The sequence below is a fragment of the Cucurbita maxima genome, unplaced genomic scaffold (genome assembly GCF_002738345.1).
Source record: "Cucurbita maxima cultivar Rimu unplaced genomic scaffold, Cmax_1.0 Cma_Scf00025, whole genome shotgun sequence".
Taxonomy (NCBI): Eukaryota; Viridiplantae; Streptophyta; class Magnoliopsida; order Cucurbitales; family Cucurbitaceae; genus Cucurbita; species Cucurbita maxima.
Window position 1 is genome coordinate 3,075,116 of NW_019272041.1, and position 13,223 is coordinate 3,088,338.

Sequence of the window (13,223 nt, forward strand, 5' to 3'; positions counted from 1 at the left end):
AGAGGGCAAGGCAAGCTGGGTTGGCACTTTCAAAAGGCTTTGTAGTTTTATAAGCGCTTGAAATACCCAGAGGAGAAAAAAGAATAGAAATACAGCACAAACCCCATCATTTCAAAAGCAAAAGCGAAAGAAGAGAGAGAAAAGGCAAGAAACCCAGAAGGAAAGGAGGAGGAAGAACAGAGAAATTTAAGGAAATTCATTGAGGAAGAAGAGGAGGAAGGTTTCGTGGTTGAAAAGATGCAGCCAGAACAAGCTCAACAACAGCAGCAATTAGTGGTGCAGAACAACCCAGGAAGCTTAAGCTTCAGCAGCCATTTGTCGAAGGAAGATGAAGAGATTTCGAGGTCCGCTCTGTCCACTTTCCGAGCCAAAGAAGAGGAGATCGAGCGGAAGAAGATGGAGGTTAGAGAGAAGGTTCAAGTTCAGTTAGGCCGCGTCGAAGAAGAAACCAAACGCCTCGCTTGCATTCGTGAGGTAACGCCATAAACTTCCAAAAATCTTCTCAAGATTTTAGGGTTTTGCTTAGATTTTGGTTTCTGCTCTGTTTTATATGAAAAAGTTAGGGATAAAATTGCTGAAAATCTCTTGAAACTGACTAATTTTAGGGTTAATCTCTGCTTAAAAGCTCTGAGAACAGGGGGGTTTTAACCCCCTTTTTGCATGATTTAGTTTTGTTTTCTATGGTGTTTTGGATTAAATTAATGTTTTGTTAGGGATTAGAAGCAGCTTTATGTCAGATTTGTAAGTTTCTTTGAATTCTTTTCACTTGCATTCTTAACCTAGACACTTTATCAAGATAATGTTCTAATTTTTCATTTATTTCCCGTACTTTTGTCATCTGAAAGCGTTAGAACAAATTTGAGGCTCTGATCTGAATTTTAGCCTTTCCTTTTGGGGATTTTCTTCAAACCCTTTTCTGGGAAGGTCCATAGAACTTAGAGATTCTCATTTACGCATTCAAGGAGAAGATTATGCTGTGACCTACAAAATCAACGATGTTTGGTTGAAAGAGTCATTTAGAACTAACATTAGCTTAAGTGGATGAACATGTAGTAGAAGAAGATATGATAATGTGTTGGTATTGGATTGGGTTTTGTTGTTTGTTTTGGTTCATGAAACGAAATTTTCATGAACGCCAGGAACTCGAGGCGCTTGCCGATCCGATGAGGAAGGAAGTGGCACAGGTTCGTAAAAGGATCGACGCGGTGAACAAGGAATTAAAGCCTCTGGGACATACCTGTCAAAAGAAGGTAAGATTTGGGGGAAGGAATAGGTGTGTGGACAAGCATACAATATAAGAAGATGATGTTGCGGTCTGTGAATGTCAATTATTGTAGCTTACCATATAAAATAGGACCACTGAGCTGGTTTTTGTATTGTCTGTCATAGGAAAAAGAGTACAAGGAAGCCCTCGATGCCTTCAACGACAAGAACAAGGAAAAAGTTCAGCTCATCACCAAATTAATGGAGGTAAGTTCCCCATGAATCCCTTTCATTTTCGATCTTCTGCGCATCATAAATCACCGAGAGGTAGGACAATAGGGACCTAGTTTTGCACGTTGGGGGGGCCATTCAATTAATTTCGAACCATGTCGACTGTTGGAGACTACTTGAATGAGGTAGTTAGCTAAAAAAACTGTTTATGTCTTTGTGTTTGTTGGGTGCGCAGCTGGTGAGTGAAAGCGAGCGGTTGAGGCTGAAGAAGCTGGAGGAGCTGAGTAAGAACATAGATACGATTCGGTAAATGAATTGATTGATTGATTGATTGATTGAAGCGAGGACGGATGACAAAGCGATAACCCCTGTTTATTAGGCTTTTGGTGTGTGATGTATTTAGTATAAAAAAGAAGAAGAAGAAGAAGAAGAAGAAGAAGAACTCGTTTGTGTATTTATTGAAATTTGGGTGTTGTCTGTGTTTGGGTGTTTTGTTTTATAATTTGTCTTTGTTTGTTTAGCTTTCTTCTAGGAACTGATTTTAGGAAGGGAAATGCCTATAAACAGCTTTGTAACTCATCTCATCTCACCCTTCTTCTTTTCCTCTCTCTCTCTACAATTAGTTGAAGTTTAATTACATTTAATTTTGAAAATATTACTAAACCCATAAAGTTTATTTATTAATTAAGCTATCTTTACATCTTTATTAATGTATCTTCTTAACCATTACAATTTACCTTATTTGAATTTACCTTATTTGAATTTACCTTATTGAATTTACCTTATTTGAATTTACCTTAGGACTATTATGAAAGCTATCAAATTCTTTAATATTAATTTTGCTTTATTGAATAATATTCCGTAATTATTAAATTGAATTTAGAAATGATTGGAACTGTTTTTTTATTTCTGTGAATAGTACTATTTTGTTACGTGAGTTCAATAGCCCATTATAATTGATTCACCTTTTAAGTAGGCCAAGGCCCAATACTAAAAATAGCCCATTAGTCTAGATCGACCATTTTTAGACGACCAAAGCCCAATTTTTAAATCCTAAAGCCCATTAGACTTGATCGGCCTTTTAGTAGACCAAGGCCCAGTCCAATATTGATCGGCCTTTTAGTCGACCCAAGCTCAGTCCAGTCTTGATCGGCCTTTTTAGGCCCATTCCAATATTGTTCGGCCTTTTTAGTCGACCAAGGCCCAGTCTAGTCTTGATCGGCCTTTTTAGTCAACCAAGGCTTACTCCAGTCATGATCGGCCTTTTTAGTCGACCAAGGCCGAATACTAAAACTTAAAGCCCATTAGACTTGATCGGCCTTTTTAGTAGACCAAGGCCCAGTCCAATATTGATCGGCCTTTTTAGTCAACCAAGGCTTACTCCAGTCATGATCGGCCTTTTTAGTCGACCAAGGCCGAATACTAAAACTTAAAGCCCATTAGACTTGATCGGCCTTTTTAGTAGACCAAGGCCCAGTCCAATATTGATCGGCCTTTTAGTCGACCCAAGCTCAGTCCAGTCTTGATCGGCCCTTTTTAGGCCCATTCCAATATTGATCGGCCTTTTTAGTCAACCAAGGCTTACTCCAGTCATGATCGGCCTTTTTAGTCGACCAAGGCCGAATACTAAAACTTAAAGCCCATTAGACTTGATCGGCCTTTTTAGTAGACCAAGGCCCAGTCCAATATTGATCGGCCTTTTAGTCGACCCAAGCTCAGTCCAGTCTTGATCGGCCCTTTTTAGGCCCATTCCAATATTGATCGGCCTTTTTAGTCAACCAAGGCTTACTCCAGTCATGATCGGCCTTTTTAGTCCACCAAGGCCGAATACTAAAACGTAAAGCCCATTAGTCTTGATCGGCCTTTTAAGTCGACCATGGCCCGACACTAACATCTAAAGCCCATTAGTCTTGATAGGCCTTTTTAGTCGACAAAGGCCCAATACTAAACCTAAAGCCATTAGTCTTGATCGGCCTTTTTAGTTACCAAGGCCCAACATTAAAACATAGTGAAACTGCGACGATTAGAAAATAAAAAATATAAAAAAAAGCCAGTTTGAAAATCTACCTTAAATCAAGATATAAACCATAAATTTTTTATTTTTTAAGATATAGATTAATACAAGTTTATTTTTATTTATTTCTTTTCCCCGATCATCTTATGTTTTCTAATTTAACTTTTTAAAGAAAAATAAATTAAATGATTTTGCATTTTTATTTAATTATTAAATATCTAGAATGTAAAAATTATTCTCAATTTTATTGGCTCTCTCTTTTTTTTTTTTAACTATTAGTTTCACAAATTTATTTTTAAATTTTAGATTATTTTAGACATTTTAAAAAAGAATATTATTTAATTTAGTGATTTATTATTATTATTTTAAAAAAGATTTTTATTTATTATTTTTTAACTATTAGTTTATTATTATATTTAATTTTCTAAATATCACACAATTAACCAAAAAAAAGAAAAACCAATTGTTTTCAATCAAATCAAATTATTAAAGCAAATAAAAAAGTAGATATGATGCTAAATTATTTACATGTCAATTTATTAATAATAAGTGCACCAAAACAATTATTTATGACATTCATAACCTTTAAAAAAATATTTATTTATTAGTTACTTGGGACACGTCATCAACAAAAACAAAAGATTTTGTTTCGACATAAACTAGTCAATCAAATAGTTTTTTGCTATAAATAATTATTCAAATAATTACACAAAAAACAAATGCCAAATCTTATATGACATGATATGGGAAATTCTCTAGAGCTAATATGGTAGCGTAAATGTTTTGTACTACCATTTATTTAATTAAAACAATTGATGTTGCTTGTAGAAATAATATTCGCTCTTAGAAACAATTTAAGATAAGTGGGTAACATAGTTGTGTTGCAAGAGATGTACGTGAAATTTTGTGACCATTAGGTGTCGAATCTAAATTTTGAATTATGATATGATTCCTAGACATTAGGTGATATTACTAGCGATGGGCTTGCGCAGTTACAAATGATATAAGAGTCAAGCACCCAACAATGTGATAGTGAGAATGTTGGGCCTGTGAAAACCTCTCCCTAATAGACACATTTTAAAACTTTGAGAGGAAACGTAAAAGTGAAAACCAATAAGAGAACAATATCTGTTAGCGGTTAAGTTGGGCCTTTACAAATGGTGTCAAGGCCATCCATCGAGCAGTGTTGATATGAACCACGATCAAGAAATTTCCATACCTCAAGGTCCAATTATAATGACAAGAGCCAGAAGCTACAACAAACCTTGTACACTTGTATTCAAGCTATGATGAGCTCATTGAATAAAATTCTGTAAGATGTTGAAGACCTCCCTTATATGTTGTGTAAAGTTGAGCTTCAAGAAAGAGATGTATTAAATGCACTTTAAGTTGCATTTAATGAACTAGGCTAAATTTATGAAACTAATCCAAAGATGATTAATAATCACATTTCATTACTGGCACTATTTAATTATAATATAAATATTTGTTTGTTTTTCAGATAGAAGTTAAGATATTTAACCTAGGTTACCATATTCTACTATTAACTAGCCATTTTAATATGAAAGTTATGGGTATTTCTCATTTACTAGCCAATTTAATTCGGAAGTTATGTGTCAGGTTAAGGTTGTAAAGGTCATTTAAAACCTTCGTTTCTTTGACGAGAGACATCACATTTTGGAATTAAAGAAAAATATAATTTATATTTTTTTTAGCTTTGTTGAGAGCTAAGATTTTCTTTACAAATTCTCGTGTCTAGAATTTGCATGCTAGAGTCATTTAAGTGGTATTGATCGAACCTCTTGTGGAGTGATTCGACTAACGAGTTTTCTTTGATTTTGATCTTGATTATCAAAATAATCCGTTTCATACTTTTCCTTGAGTTGATTCCATATCAGGTGTGGTAGCGAGGGAGTTGATAGAAACCTCTCCCCAGTAAACGTGTCTTAGAACCTTGAGGGAAGTCAGGTGGGAAGAAATTTTTTTCATCTTAACTAAACGGGGTCAATAACCATAACTATATTCCTTAACCCTATACGCCCTAATACATTTATATTGACTTCACAGAACGATACTTCATATATAAACAAAAATAAATTAAACATTTACGATTTGTACACACAAAAACAGTAATACAAAAGACGTATACGTTGCTATCAAGAGAATGTAAACAATCGAAATAAAAAGACGTTTTAATGGCGCGAATGCCAAAGGAATCTATAGATGTTTTTATTAAGGAGAAGGTTTGCTTTTGTAATCATCTTTGACTATTGGCTTTTGCATATGAATGGTTGTGATTTGCATATCCTTCTTAGTGTGACATTTCTAATCCTTCCAAATCCCATTTTGTACTCTCTTCGAGCCCTCCAAAAAGCAACAAAATCAAAAAACAAGACAAATATTTTTTATATTATGTTGTAAAAAGTACATGGAATCCAATCAATTTATTCCCCGTATGCTACCCGAAAAAATAGCTATAATTTAATAAATAAAAAATGAATAATATTGCTGGAGTCTTGTATTGGAGGATTAACAAGAAGGTCGTGAGTATATAATTATGAGCTACCATCTCCATTAATATGAGATTTTTTTAGAAAAATTAATTTAAATTTAAAATTAGAAAGAATCATTAGTTTTTCTAAAATTAAATATGTTTATTATATTAGTATACATGGATATGTGCATTTTGAAATAAACGACAGAATTAAAACGCATGTGGGGACCAATTGAACATTGGATTCGAAGTGTGAGACAATACTCTTATTATTATTATATTATTATTATTATTTTAATCAATTAAATGAGTGGCGGAATATTGAGTTAACGATGTTGGTGCGACGTCGTATGTGGGTGTTTGACTTTGACTAGATGTTGCGGGGCCCACGATTTACTACAGACAGATTTCCGACCGTGTCTCAGACTCGGTTGCTATTCCGTTGAACTTGCACACGTGCGAGAACGTCCACGGTGGGCCCATTACATGCTTACGTGGACGAATGCACCAAAACAGCTGTGCACTCGTAACTGACTTTTCTTTTTTTTTTTTGTCGTTTGTGGAAGAAATATATTTTTTAAGGGTCCCATTTAGATTTTGGAAATTACAAATGTTCTTTTATTAATTTTTTGGTTACCTTACACTATTTTTTTATTTAATAAATTACATTACTCAGTGGGCCTAGTGATCTTTCATATACATGTGAAAGAGTTGTTACAAGTGGTATAAGAGCTAGATGCCAGAAGATATGTGAATAAAGACGCTGGGCTCCAAATGGGTGGATTTGGTGGCGGTCCCATATCAATTAGAGAAACGAATGAGTGCCAGCGAGGATACTGAACCCCGAAGGAGGTGGATTCTGATGTCTCACATTAGTTGTGGAGGAGAACAAAACACTCTTTTATAAGAGTGTAGAAACCTTCACACGTTTTAAAGCTTTAAGGGGAAACTCGAAAGGAAAACCCCAAAGAGAACAATATCTGCTAGTGGTGGATCTGGGTTTTACAGACGTCGTAAAATAAAGCAAAACGGACGCCATTATAAATGATATCAGAGCTAGACATCGGACTATGTACTAGCGAGGACACAGACCACAAAAAGGCGGATGGTGAGATCTCACCTCCATAAAATTATCCAAATTTAAAATTGAGTTTGTTTTTTAAGTTTGAAAATCTTTTATTTGGTAGTTTTTAAAAATTATTTTTGTTTCTCACAAAAGCGGAAATGGTTTTGAATAATTTAATAAAAGTGTAAAATGCAAATATACTAATTTAACCTTGAATATCATTGCTCCCTTGTCGCATCTTCCCAAAAGCAACTCTTATGAATTTCATGTCTTACCTTATTCTATCCGAAAGTTAATCCAACACTTTTTCATGTCAAATGTTCTCAACATCCTTCACAAAAGATACCACACGATTGTCTTTTTCTTCCATTTTACACTTAAAAAAAAAATCATTATTATTTAAGAAAAGTACATTTTTAAATTTGTGGAATTAGCGAAAGTGATTCAATTATATGTGGTCGGTAATAATATTAAGTTTGGTGTAATTTTGTGAAAAGTATTTAATAATAAATCATACCATTTTATTCCACGGTAATAATATTAAGTTTGGTGTAATTTTGTGAAAAGTATTTAATAATAAATCATACCATTTTTATTCCACTTTTTAAAATATAATTTAAACTCGATTTTTATTTCAGAACCAACCAGTAAAAATTAAAGAAAAGATAAAATTAAATTAATTGGGTAAAAAAAAAGAGGGAATTTTAAATTAAAGCTGAGTGTAGTGGGATTGGATATGGACTCGACAGTCGGGTACTCTGACGACATGACGCTCCTTCCTTCACGTTTCTTTGCGTCCCGGACGTGTCATTTTTGTAATTTTCTAATCAATTGAAGGGTAAACTTTTATATCTTCCACCATAACCCTATGTTTTTTTCCTCGGTCACAATTACATATACCATTTTTATTATTTTTTAAAATAATAAATATATTTGACATCAATTACTCTAACCTAAATCTTTGTTACACACGAAAACTCGATTAGGCGTTCCTATGCAACTCGTGACCCGGACTCTTAAACAAACCAAGAAATTTAGCAGCAGACTAGAAAAGTCGTGGACTATAACATACCTAATCGAAATTCAAAGCATTAAAAGACGGTTAAAGTAGTAGGGTACTCCGAATATGTGAGCTCAAAGACGGGAATAAAAAAAATATATTTTTCATAATGTGTGTTTTTTTCCCAACAAACTCCGCTCCCCTCCGACATATCGATTCAATATTTCATTAACAAGGCAATTTTTAATTAATTTGATAATTTATTATTATTATTATTGTATCTTCTTCTTCCTCTAACCTTCACAAGTTAACAATGGCAGGTGTAATTCAAGAGAGAGAAAAGAAGGAATTATTAATGATATTAGGTCAGTTCATCTGAGTGAGCGTACGATCTCAGTTAACTGTTCTCTGAAACTACTTTTCTTTTTTAATTACACAAAATTCCACAACAAAATGGAGAAATTAATTTTTGTTTGCAGACCTTGCAGAACCATATGCTTTAATTTCTGACATGTCATATCTTAATTTACATTTAACAAAATCAATTTGTTAGTTAATATTATTATTAGTAAACTAATGTACACTAATCTTGTCGTTTTCTCACCACCCCCTTTTTCTTCTTCCATTCTTTTTTTTTTTCTTTTCTTAATTTCTTATACTATATGATTTTAAACTTATAATTTTTTTAATTATGTTTTAGATCTAACATCAATAATTATTCATTTAATTTGCGAGGATTTGTTCCGAGCGTGGTAGAGAATTTCCATTTAAAAGAAAACGAAATTTTTAGACTCAAGTCCATTGCTAATAAATACGGACCTAGTTGAGCTTTTCGTCTGGGTTTAATTTATTAGTTTTAAATTTAAAGGAAATTTTAATTTATAAAAATTATTTAATAATAATAATATTATTACATATTTGCATCGATATTCCATCCCTGATTTTGAATCAGAGTAAGTCCATCTCTCCACATTCCACTCTGTTTCTCTCCCAAAGTTGGTTCTCTCTCTATTTCTGTGTCAACTCATCTTTCCTTAGCTTCCAAACCAACTTTTTGGTCTCTGAAAGTTGAAATTTCTTCAACTTAGCTAACTGAACTCAAAATTCTGGATTCGCCCATTTTAGCTTTCACTTCTCTCTGGGCATTCACTCAATTCATGGCTCAAAAACACTTACACGAGCTTCTCAAAGAGGATCAAGAGCCCTTTCTTCTCACCAATTTCATAGCCAACAGACGTGTTCTTAAGCGCCCTTCCCCCAAATCTCACCTTCTTCACCTCAATAAACCAAAACCCATTTCCCATTTCGCTGATTTTCCGGCGAGTTTTTGTAAGGGTGCTTGTTTTTTATCGTTCAATCATTCTCCTGATCTTAGAAACCCTTCGCCGCTCTTTCAATTTCAGTCTCCGGTGAAGAGTCCTTGCCGGAATTCCAATGCTATGTTCCTCCATGTTCCGGCTACAACGGCGAGGCTTCTTCTGGAAGCTGCTCTCAGGATTCAGAAACAGTCAACGCCCGCGAGATCGAATGGATTTGGGCTTTTGGGTTCTTTTCTTAAGCGGTTTACTTATCGTGGTCGTTCTCGGAAGCGGGAGATTGACGGTGGTTGTCGGAGAAATGACCCATCGACGGCGAAAATGGCGATTAATGAGAACGAAAATGGGAACGACTCTGTTTCTCGGCAGAGTAATGTAACGAGCTCGGACTTCTGCGATAGCCCTTTTCGATTTGTGCTTCAATCAAGTCCCTCCGCCGGTCACCGGACGCCGGAATTTTCTTCTCCGCCATCTTCTCCGGCTCGAGACGACCATCAGGTTGAAATACTCATTCTATGACTGTTCTTTTGCAATTTTATGAAATGGGTTCATCGGAAAAACACCAGCTGTCGGCAATTTTGTGTAAATTTTCTGAAATTACCGCCGGAATTAGTTTCAGGCGTCAAAACACGACAACCCCACCAAAACGACAGTGAGTTATGAGAAACAAACCGCTAAATCTCTCATTTTCTATTCCACACTCTTCTTTTTTCCCGGAAAATTTTTGACCTTTCAAGAAAAGGACAAACCCCTTTTTGTATTTTCCTTTGTATTTTAATTCCCATAGGTACCGACATCCTCCTTATAATTAAACATTCCCCCCTTTGTTGGTTGGCATAATTATAAGAACAGAAAAAGAACCAACTTTTTCACTGTTGTTTGCCTTGTTTTCTTTGACAAATTTACAGGTCAATGACGTAGAGAGCTTGAAGAAATTGCCTGTTCAGGATGAGGAGGAAGAGAAAGAACAAAGCAGTCCTGTGTCTGTGTTGGATCCTCCATTTGAGGACGACGAAGAGGGTCGCTATGAGGACGGTGAGGACGACGATGATTACAAAATGGAGCGCAGCTATGCCATTGTCCAAAGTAAGCATGATTCAATTCAATTGCTAATCATATTAGGGAAATATATACTTGTTTTGTCTGTTGCATTGATTCGAGTTTGTTGTTCTATCGTTATCGGCTACATTTGCTTATAGATACTGTCTGAATTGATACTTTTTACTGATTAGACATGGTTAATAGAGCTTTAAAACTCATGAAGCTTGTTGCTGTACTAGATATGAACACATGAATCTTTGGTGGGTTCCATTGGGAAGATTTCAATTATCAGATGGGTGGGGGTGAAACCAAAACAAGCTTTTGAATTTAGGTAAAATCTGTAATAGAACAAAGGGAAAAGAGGATAGACAACGACAATACGAGGAAATCTCTTGCACGGTATTGTTGAGCACTTGCTTTTTGTGAGAGTCTAAGCCCACCGCCAGTAGATATTGTCCGCTTTGGCTTGTTATTTATAGGTGTCAGCCTCACAGTTTTAAAACACGTCTACTAAAGAGAGGTTTTCACATCCTTATAAAAAATATTTCATTCCCCTCCCCAAGTAATGTGATTAGGGACCAGCTTTCTTTCTAACCAACGAGGGATTTCACAATCCACCCCTAGGGGACCAGCCTCCTTGCTGGCACACCATCCAATGTTTGGCTCTGATATCGTTTGTAACAGCTCCAAGCCCACCGCTAGCAGATATTTTCTGTTTTGGCCCATTACGTATCGTCGTTAGCCTCATAGTTTTAAAATGCATCTACTAGGGAGAAGTTTCCACACCCTTATAAAGAATACGTGCCATCTCACAATCTACCCTCTTGGGGACCAACCTCCTCACTGGAACACTACCCAGTGTCTGGTTCAGATACAATTTCTAACAACCCAAGCTCACTACTAGCAGATATTATACGCTTTGGCCTGTTACGTATCACCGTCAACCTCACGATTTTAAAACCCGTCTACTAGGGAGAGGTTTCCACATCCTCATAAATAACACTTAGTTCCCCTCTCCAACCGAGGTAAGATCTCACACTTTTTTGTTCAAATGGCCTCCTATGGCTCTGGTTTTTCTTGTTCTTCAAAACTTTAAATCTTACCTACATTTTGGTGCAAGAGAAGTGTTATAATTATGGGAGTCCTCTTCAATTTATTAGGCTGTTCAATCATTGAGCCAGTTCCTTCATCGTTTTGGAATGGCATGGTCGTTTTCTATACCTCTGAACTAGGTCCCCCCCACCCCCTACCGGTCCACTCATCTTTTGAACTGTTTGAGCATTCAATACGGGATTTTAAACCATTTCAGTAATGAGTAGCTCTAGTAATTATACGCAACTTGACCGATTTGTTCTTGCCAAAAACGAATCATTTAGTCAAACTTCGAATTCGCGGTGCTACCGTCACCTGTTTCTAATCTGTTCATGTTAACCTTGTGGTGTTTCTCAGAGGCAAAGCATCAGCTACTGAAAAAGCTTCGGAGATTCGAGAGACTAGCAGAGCTAGACCCGGTAGAACTCGAGACATTTCTACTAAAGGATGAGGAAGGCAAACTGGACGACGACGGTGATCATCTCGAGGAAGAAGAGTGCAAAAGCCATAACTTCGATCGGTCTAATAACGAAAAGGACATGAAACAACACGGCATAGAGAGCAATGTCGAGAGAGTTTACATGAGATGGGATTTGTGGAAAGAGGTGGAGTCGAGCGCCATCGACGTGATGGCGGAGGAAGATTTGAGAGCGGAGGTTGACGTCGGGTGGAAGAGAAATGGGGAGGAAAGAGGAGACATAGCCATAGAAATAGAGGTTGAGATCTTCAGGTTGCTGGTGGAGGAAATGCAAACAGAAGTAGATTGCTTCATTAAGTGATCGAAATGATTAAACTCCATAGATTATATTTAAATTTGCATAAATAATCTCTAGATTATAAAGTAGATTAGGAAGAGAATAGGCTTAAGTTTAACTTTACCTCCCTCTTAAGTACAAAGATATTATCCTTCCATATATTATCATCCTCTACTTTTTCAAATGCCATTTTACAAATAATCTAATTAGCTAAACCGTGCACATAGACCACGAGTAACCATGTATGTAACTAGTGGTACCAAATTGACATGTTCCAAACTATGACCGCATTTGTACCTGATGACCCTTGACATCCCCCGGAACTCTGACATTATTTGTAACGACCCATGCCCAGAATTTGAATCAAGATTTGGAATCTGAATTCAATACTTAATGACCCATGACATTTCCCTACCGTCACAACTACTCCTAGCTTCTTAAGAATGAAGACGGTTCTTACATACCACTCTTCCACTTTCAAGAAAAGATCAATTATTCAACGTTAAGCAACTATACGTTAAAAGTTGTATCTAATCGGATTTTAGGTACCGAAACCTAAAATATGTTTAATATGGTTTTAAATTTTCAATTATATATATTTTTATTATGGTTTGAGTGTAAATTTGAAGAAATATAAGACAAGGGAAGGTGAGGGGTTGGTGTTACGCTTCTTCGGCAGACATTCCATTATTCACTCTCAGCTTCTTAGCTCGGGAGAGTACGACTGTGACGTGTCAACAAATTAAATTATTTGCCCCCAAAATTGAGCCTATAAAGATAGAGAAAATATATATATATATAAGAGATTTTTCAAATCGGAATATATATTTTTTTAATATTATGTTTATTTAAAATATTCTAAATTTGGAATCAATAAAAGTGCGCAATGTACTTGAATTTGTTCATACTTAAAAATTAGCCCTTTTTAGGAATACCTTTTTTATTAAATTATTCCTAGTTTTTTTTTTTTTTTTTTTTTTTTTTTTTTTTTTTTTTTTTTTTTTTTTTTTT

The 13,223-nt window shown here is 35.4% G+C and overlaps 2 protein-coding genes across 2 annotated transcripts; both read left to right on the forward strand.

The window, feature by feature from the left end:
* On the forward strand, nucleotides 1-2,013 carry LOC111498737. The gene is made up of 4 exons (XM_023150092.1): nucleotides 1-474; nucleotides 1,140-1,250; nucleotides 1,390-1,470; nucleotides 1,670-2,013. Exons 1-4 carry the CDS (start codon nucleotides 238-240, stop codon nucleotides 1,742-1,744), a joined length of 504 nt encoding a protein of 167 aa, XP_023005860.1. The 5' UTR covers nucleotides 1-237; the 3' UTR covers nucleotides 1,745-2,013.
* A 6,933-nt stretch (nucleotides 2,014-8,946) lies between these two features.
* LOC111498735 lies at nucleotides 8,947-12,393 on the forward strand. The gene is made up of 3 exons (XM_023150090.1): nucleotides 8,947-9,822; nucleotides 10,233-10,410; nucleotides 11,815-12,393. Exons 1-3 carry the CDS (start codon nucleotides 9,166-9,168, stop codon nucleotides 12,234-12,236), a joined length of 1,257 nt encoding a protein of 418 aa, XP_023005858.1. The 5' UTR covers nucleotides 8,947-9,165; the 3' UTR covers nucleotides 12,237-12,393.
* Nucleotides 12,394-13,223: the final 830 nt, after the last annotated feature.

Bases quoted from the DNA above. Each gene is read 5' to 3' on its own strand.
- LOC111498737 (XM_023150092.1), top strand. From the start codon at position 238: ATGCAGCCAGAACAAGCTCAACAACAGCAGCAATTAGTGGTGCAGAAC. The intron at 475-1,139 runs GTAACGCCATAA...CATGAACGCCAG, and splicing joins GCCTCGCTTGCATTCGTGAG to GAACTCGAGGCGCTTGCCGA. The intron at 1,251-1,389 runs GTAAGATTTGGG...TGTCTGTCATAG, and splicing joins GACATACCTGTCAAAAGAAG to GAAAAAGAGTACAAGGAAGC.
- LOC111498735 (XM_023150090.1), top strand. From the start codon at position 9,166: ATGGCTCAAAAACACTTACACGAGCTTCTCAAAGAGGATCAAGAGCCC. The intron at 9,823-10,232 runs GTTGAAATACTC...ACAAATTTACAG, and splicing joins CGGCTCGAGACGACCATCAG to GTCAATGACGTAGAGAGCTT. The intron at 10,411-11,814 runs GTAAGCATGATT...GGTGTTTCTCAG, and splicing joins CAGCTATGCCATTGTCCAAA to AGGCAAAGCATCAGCTACTG.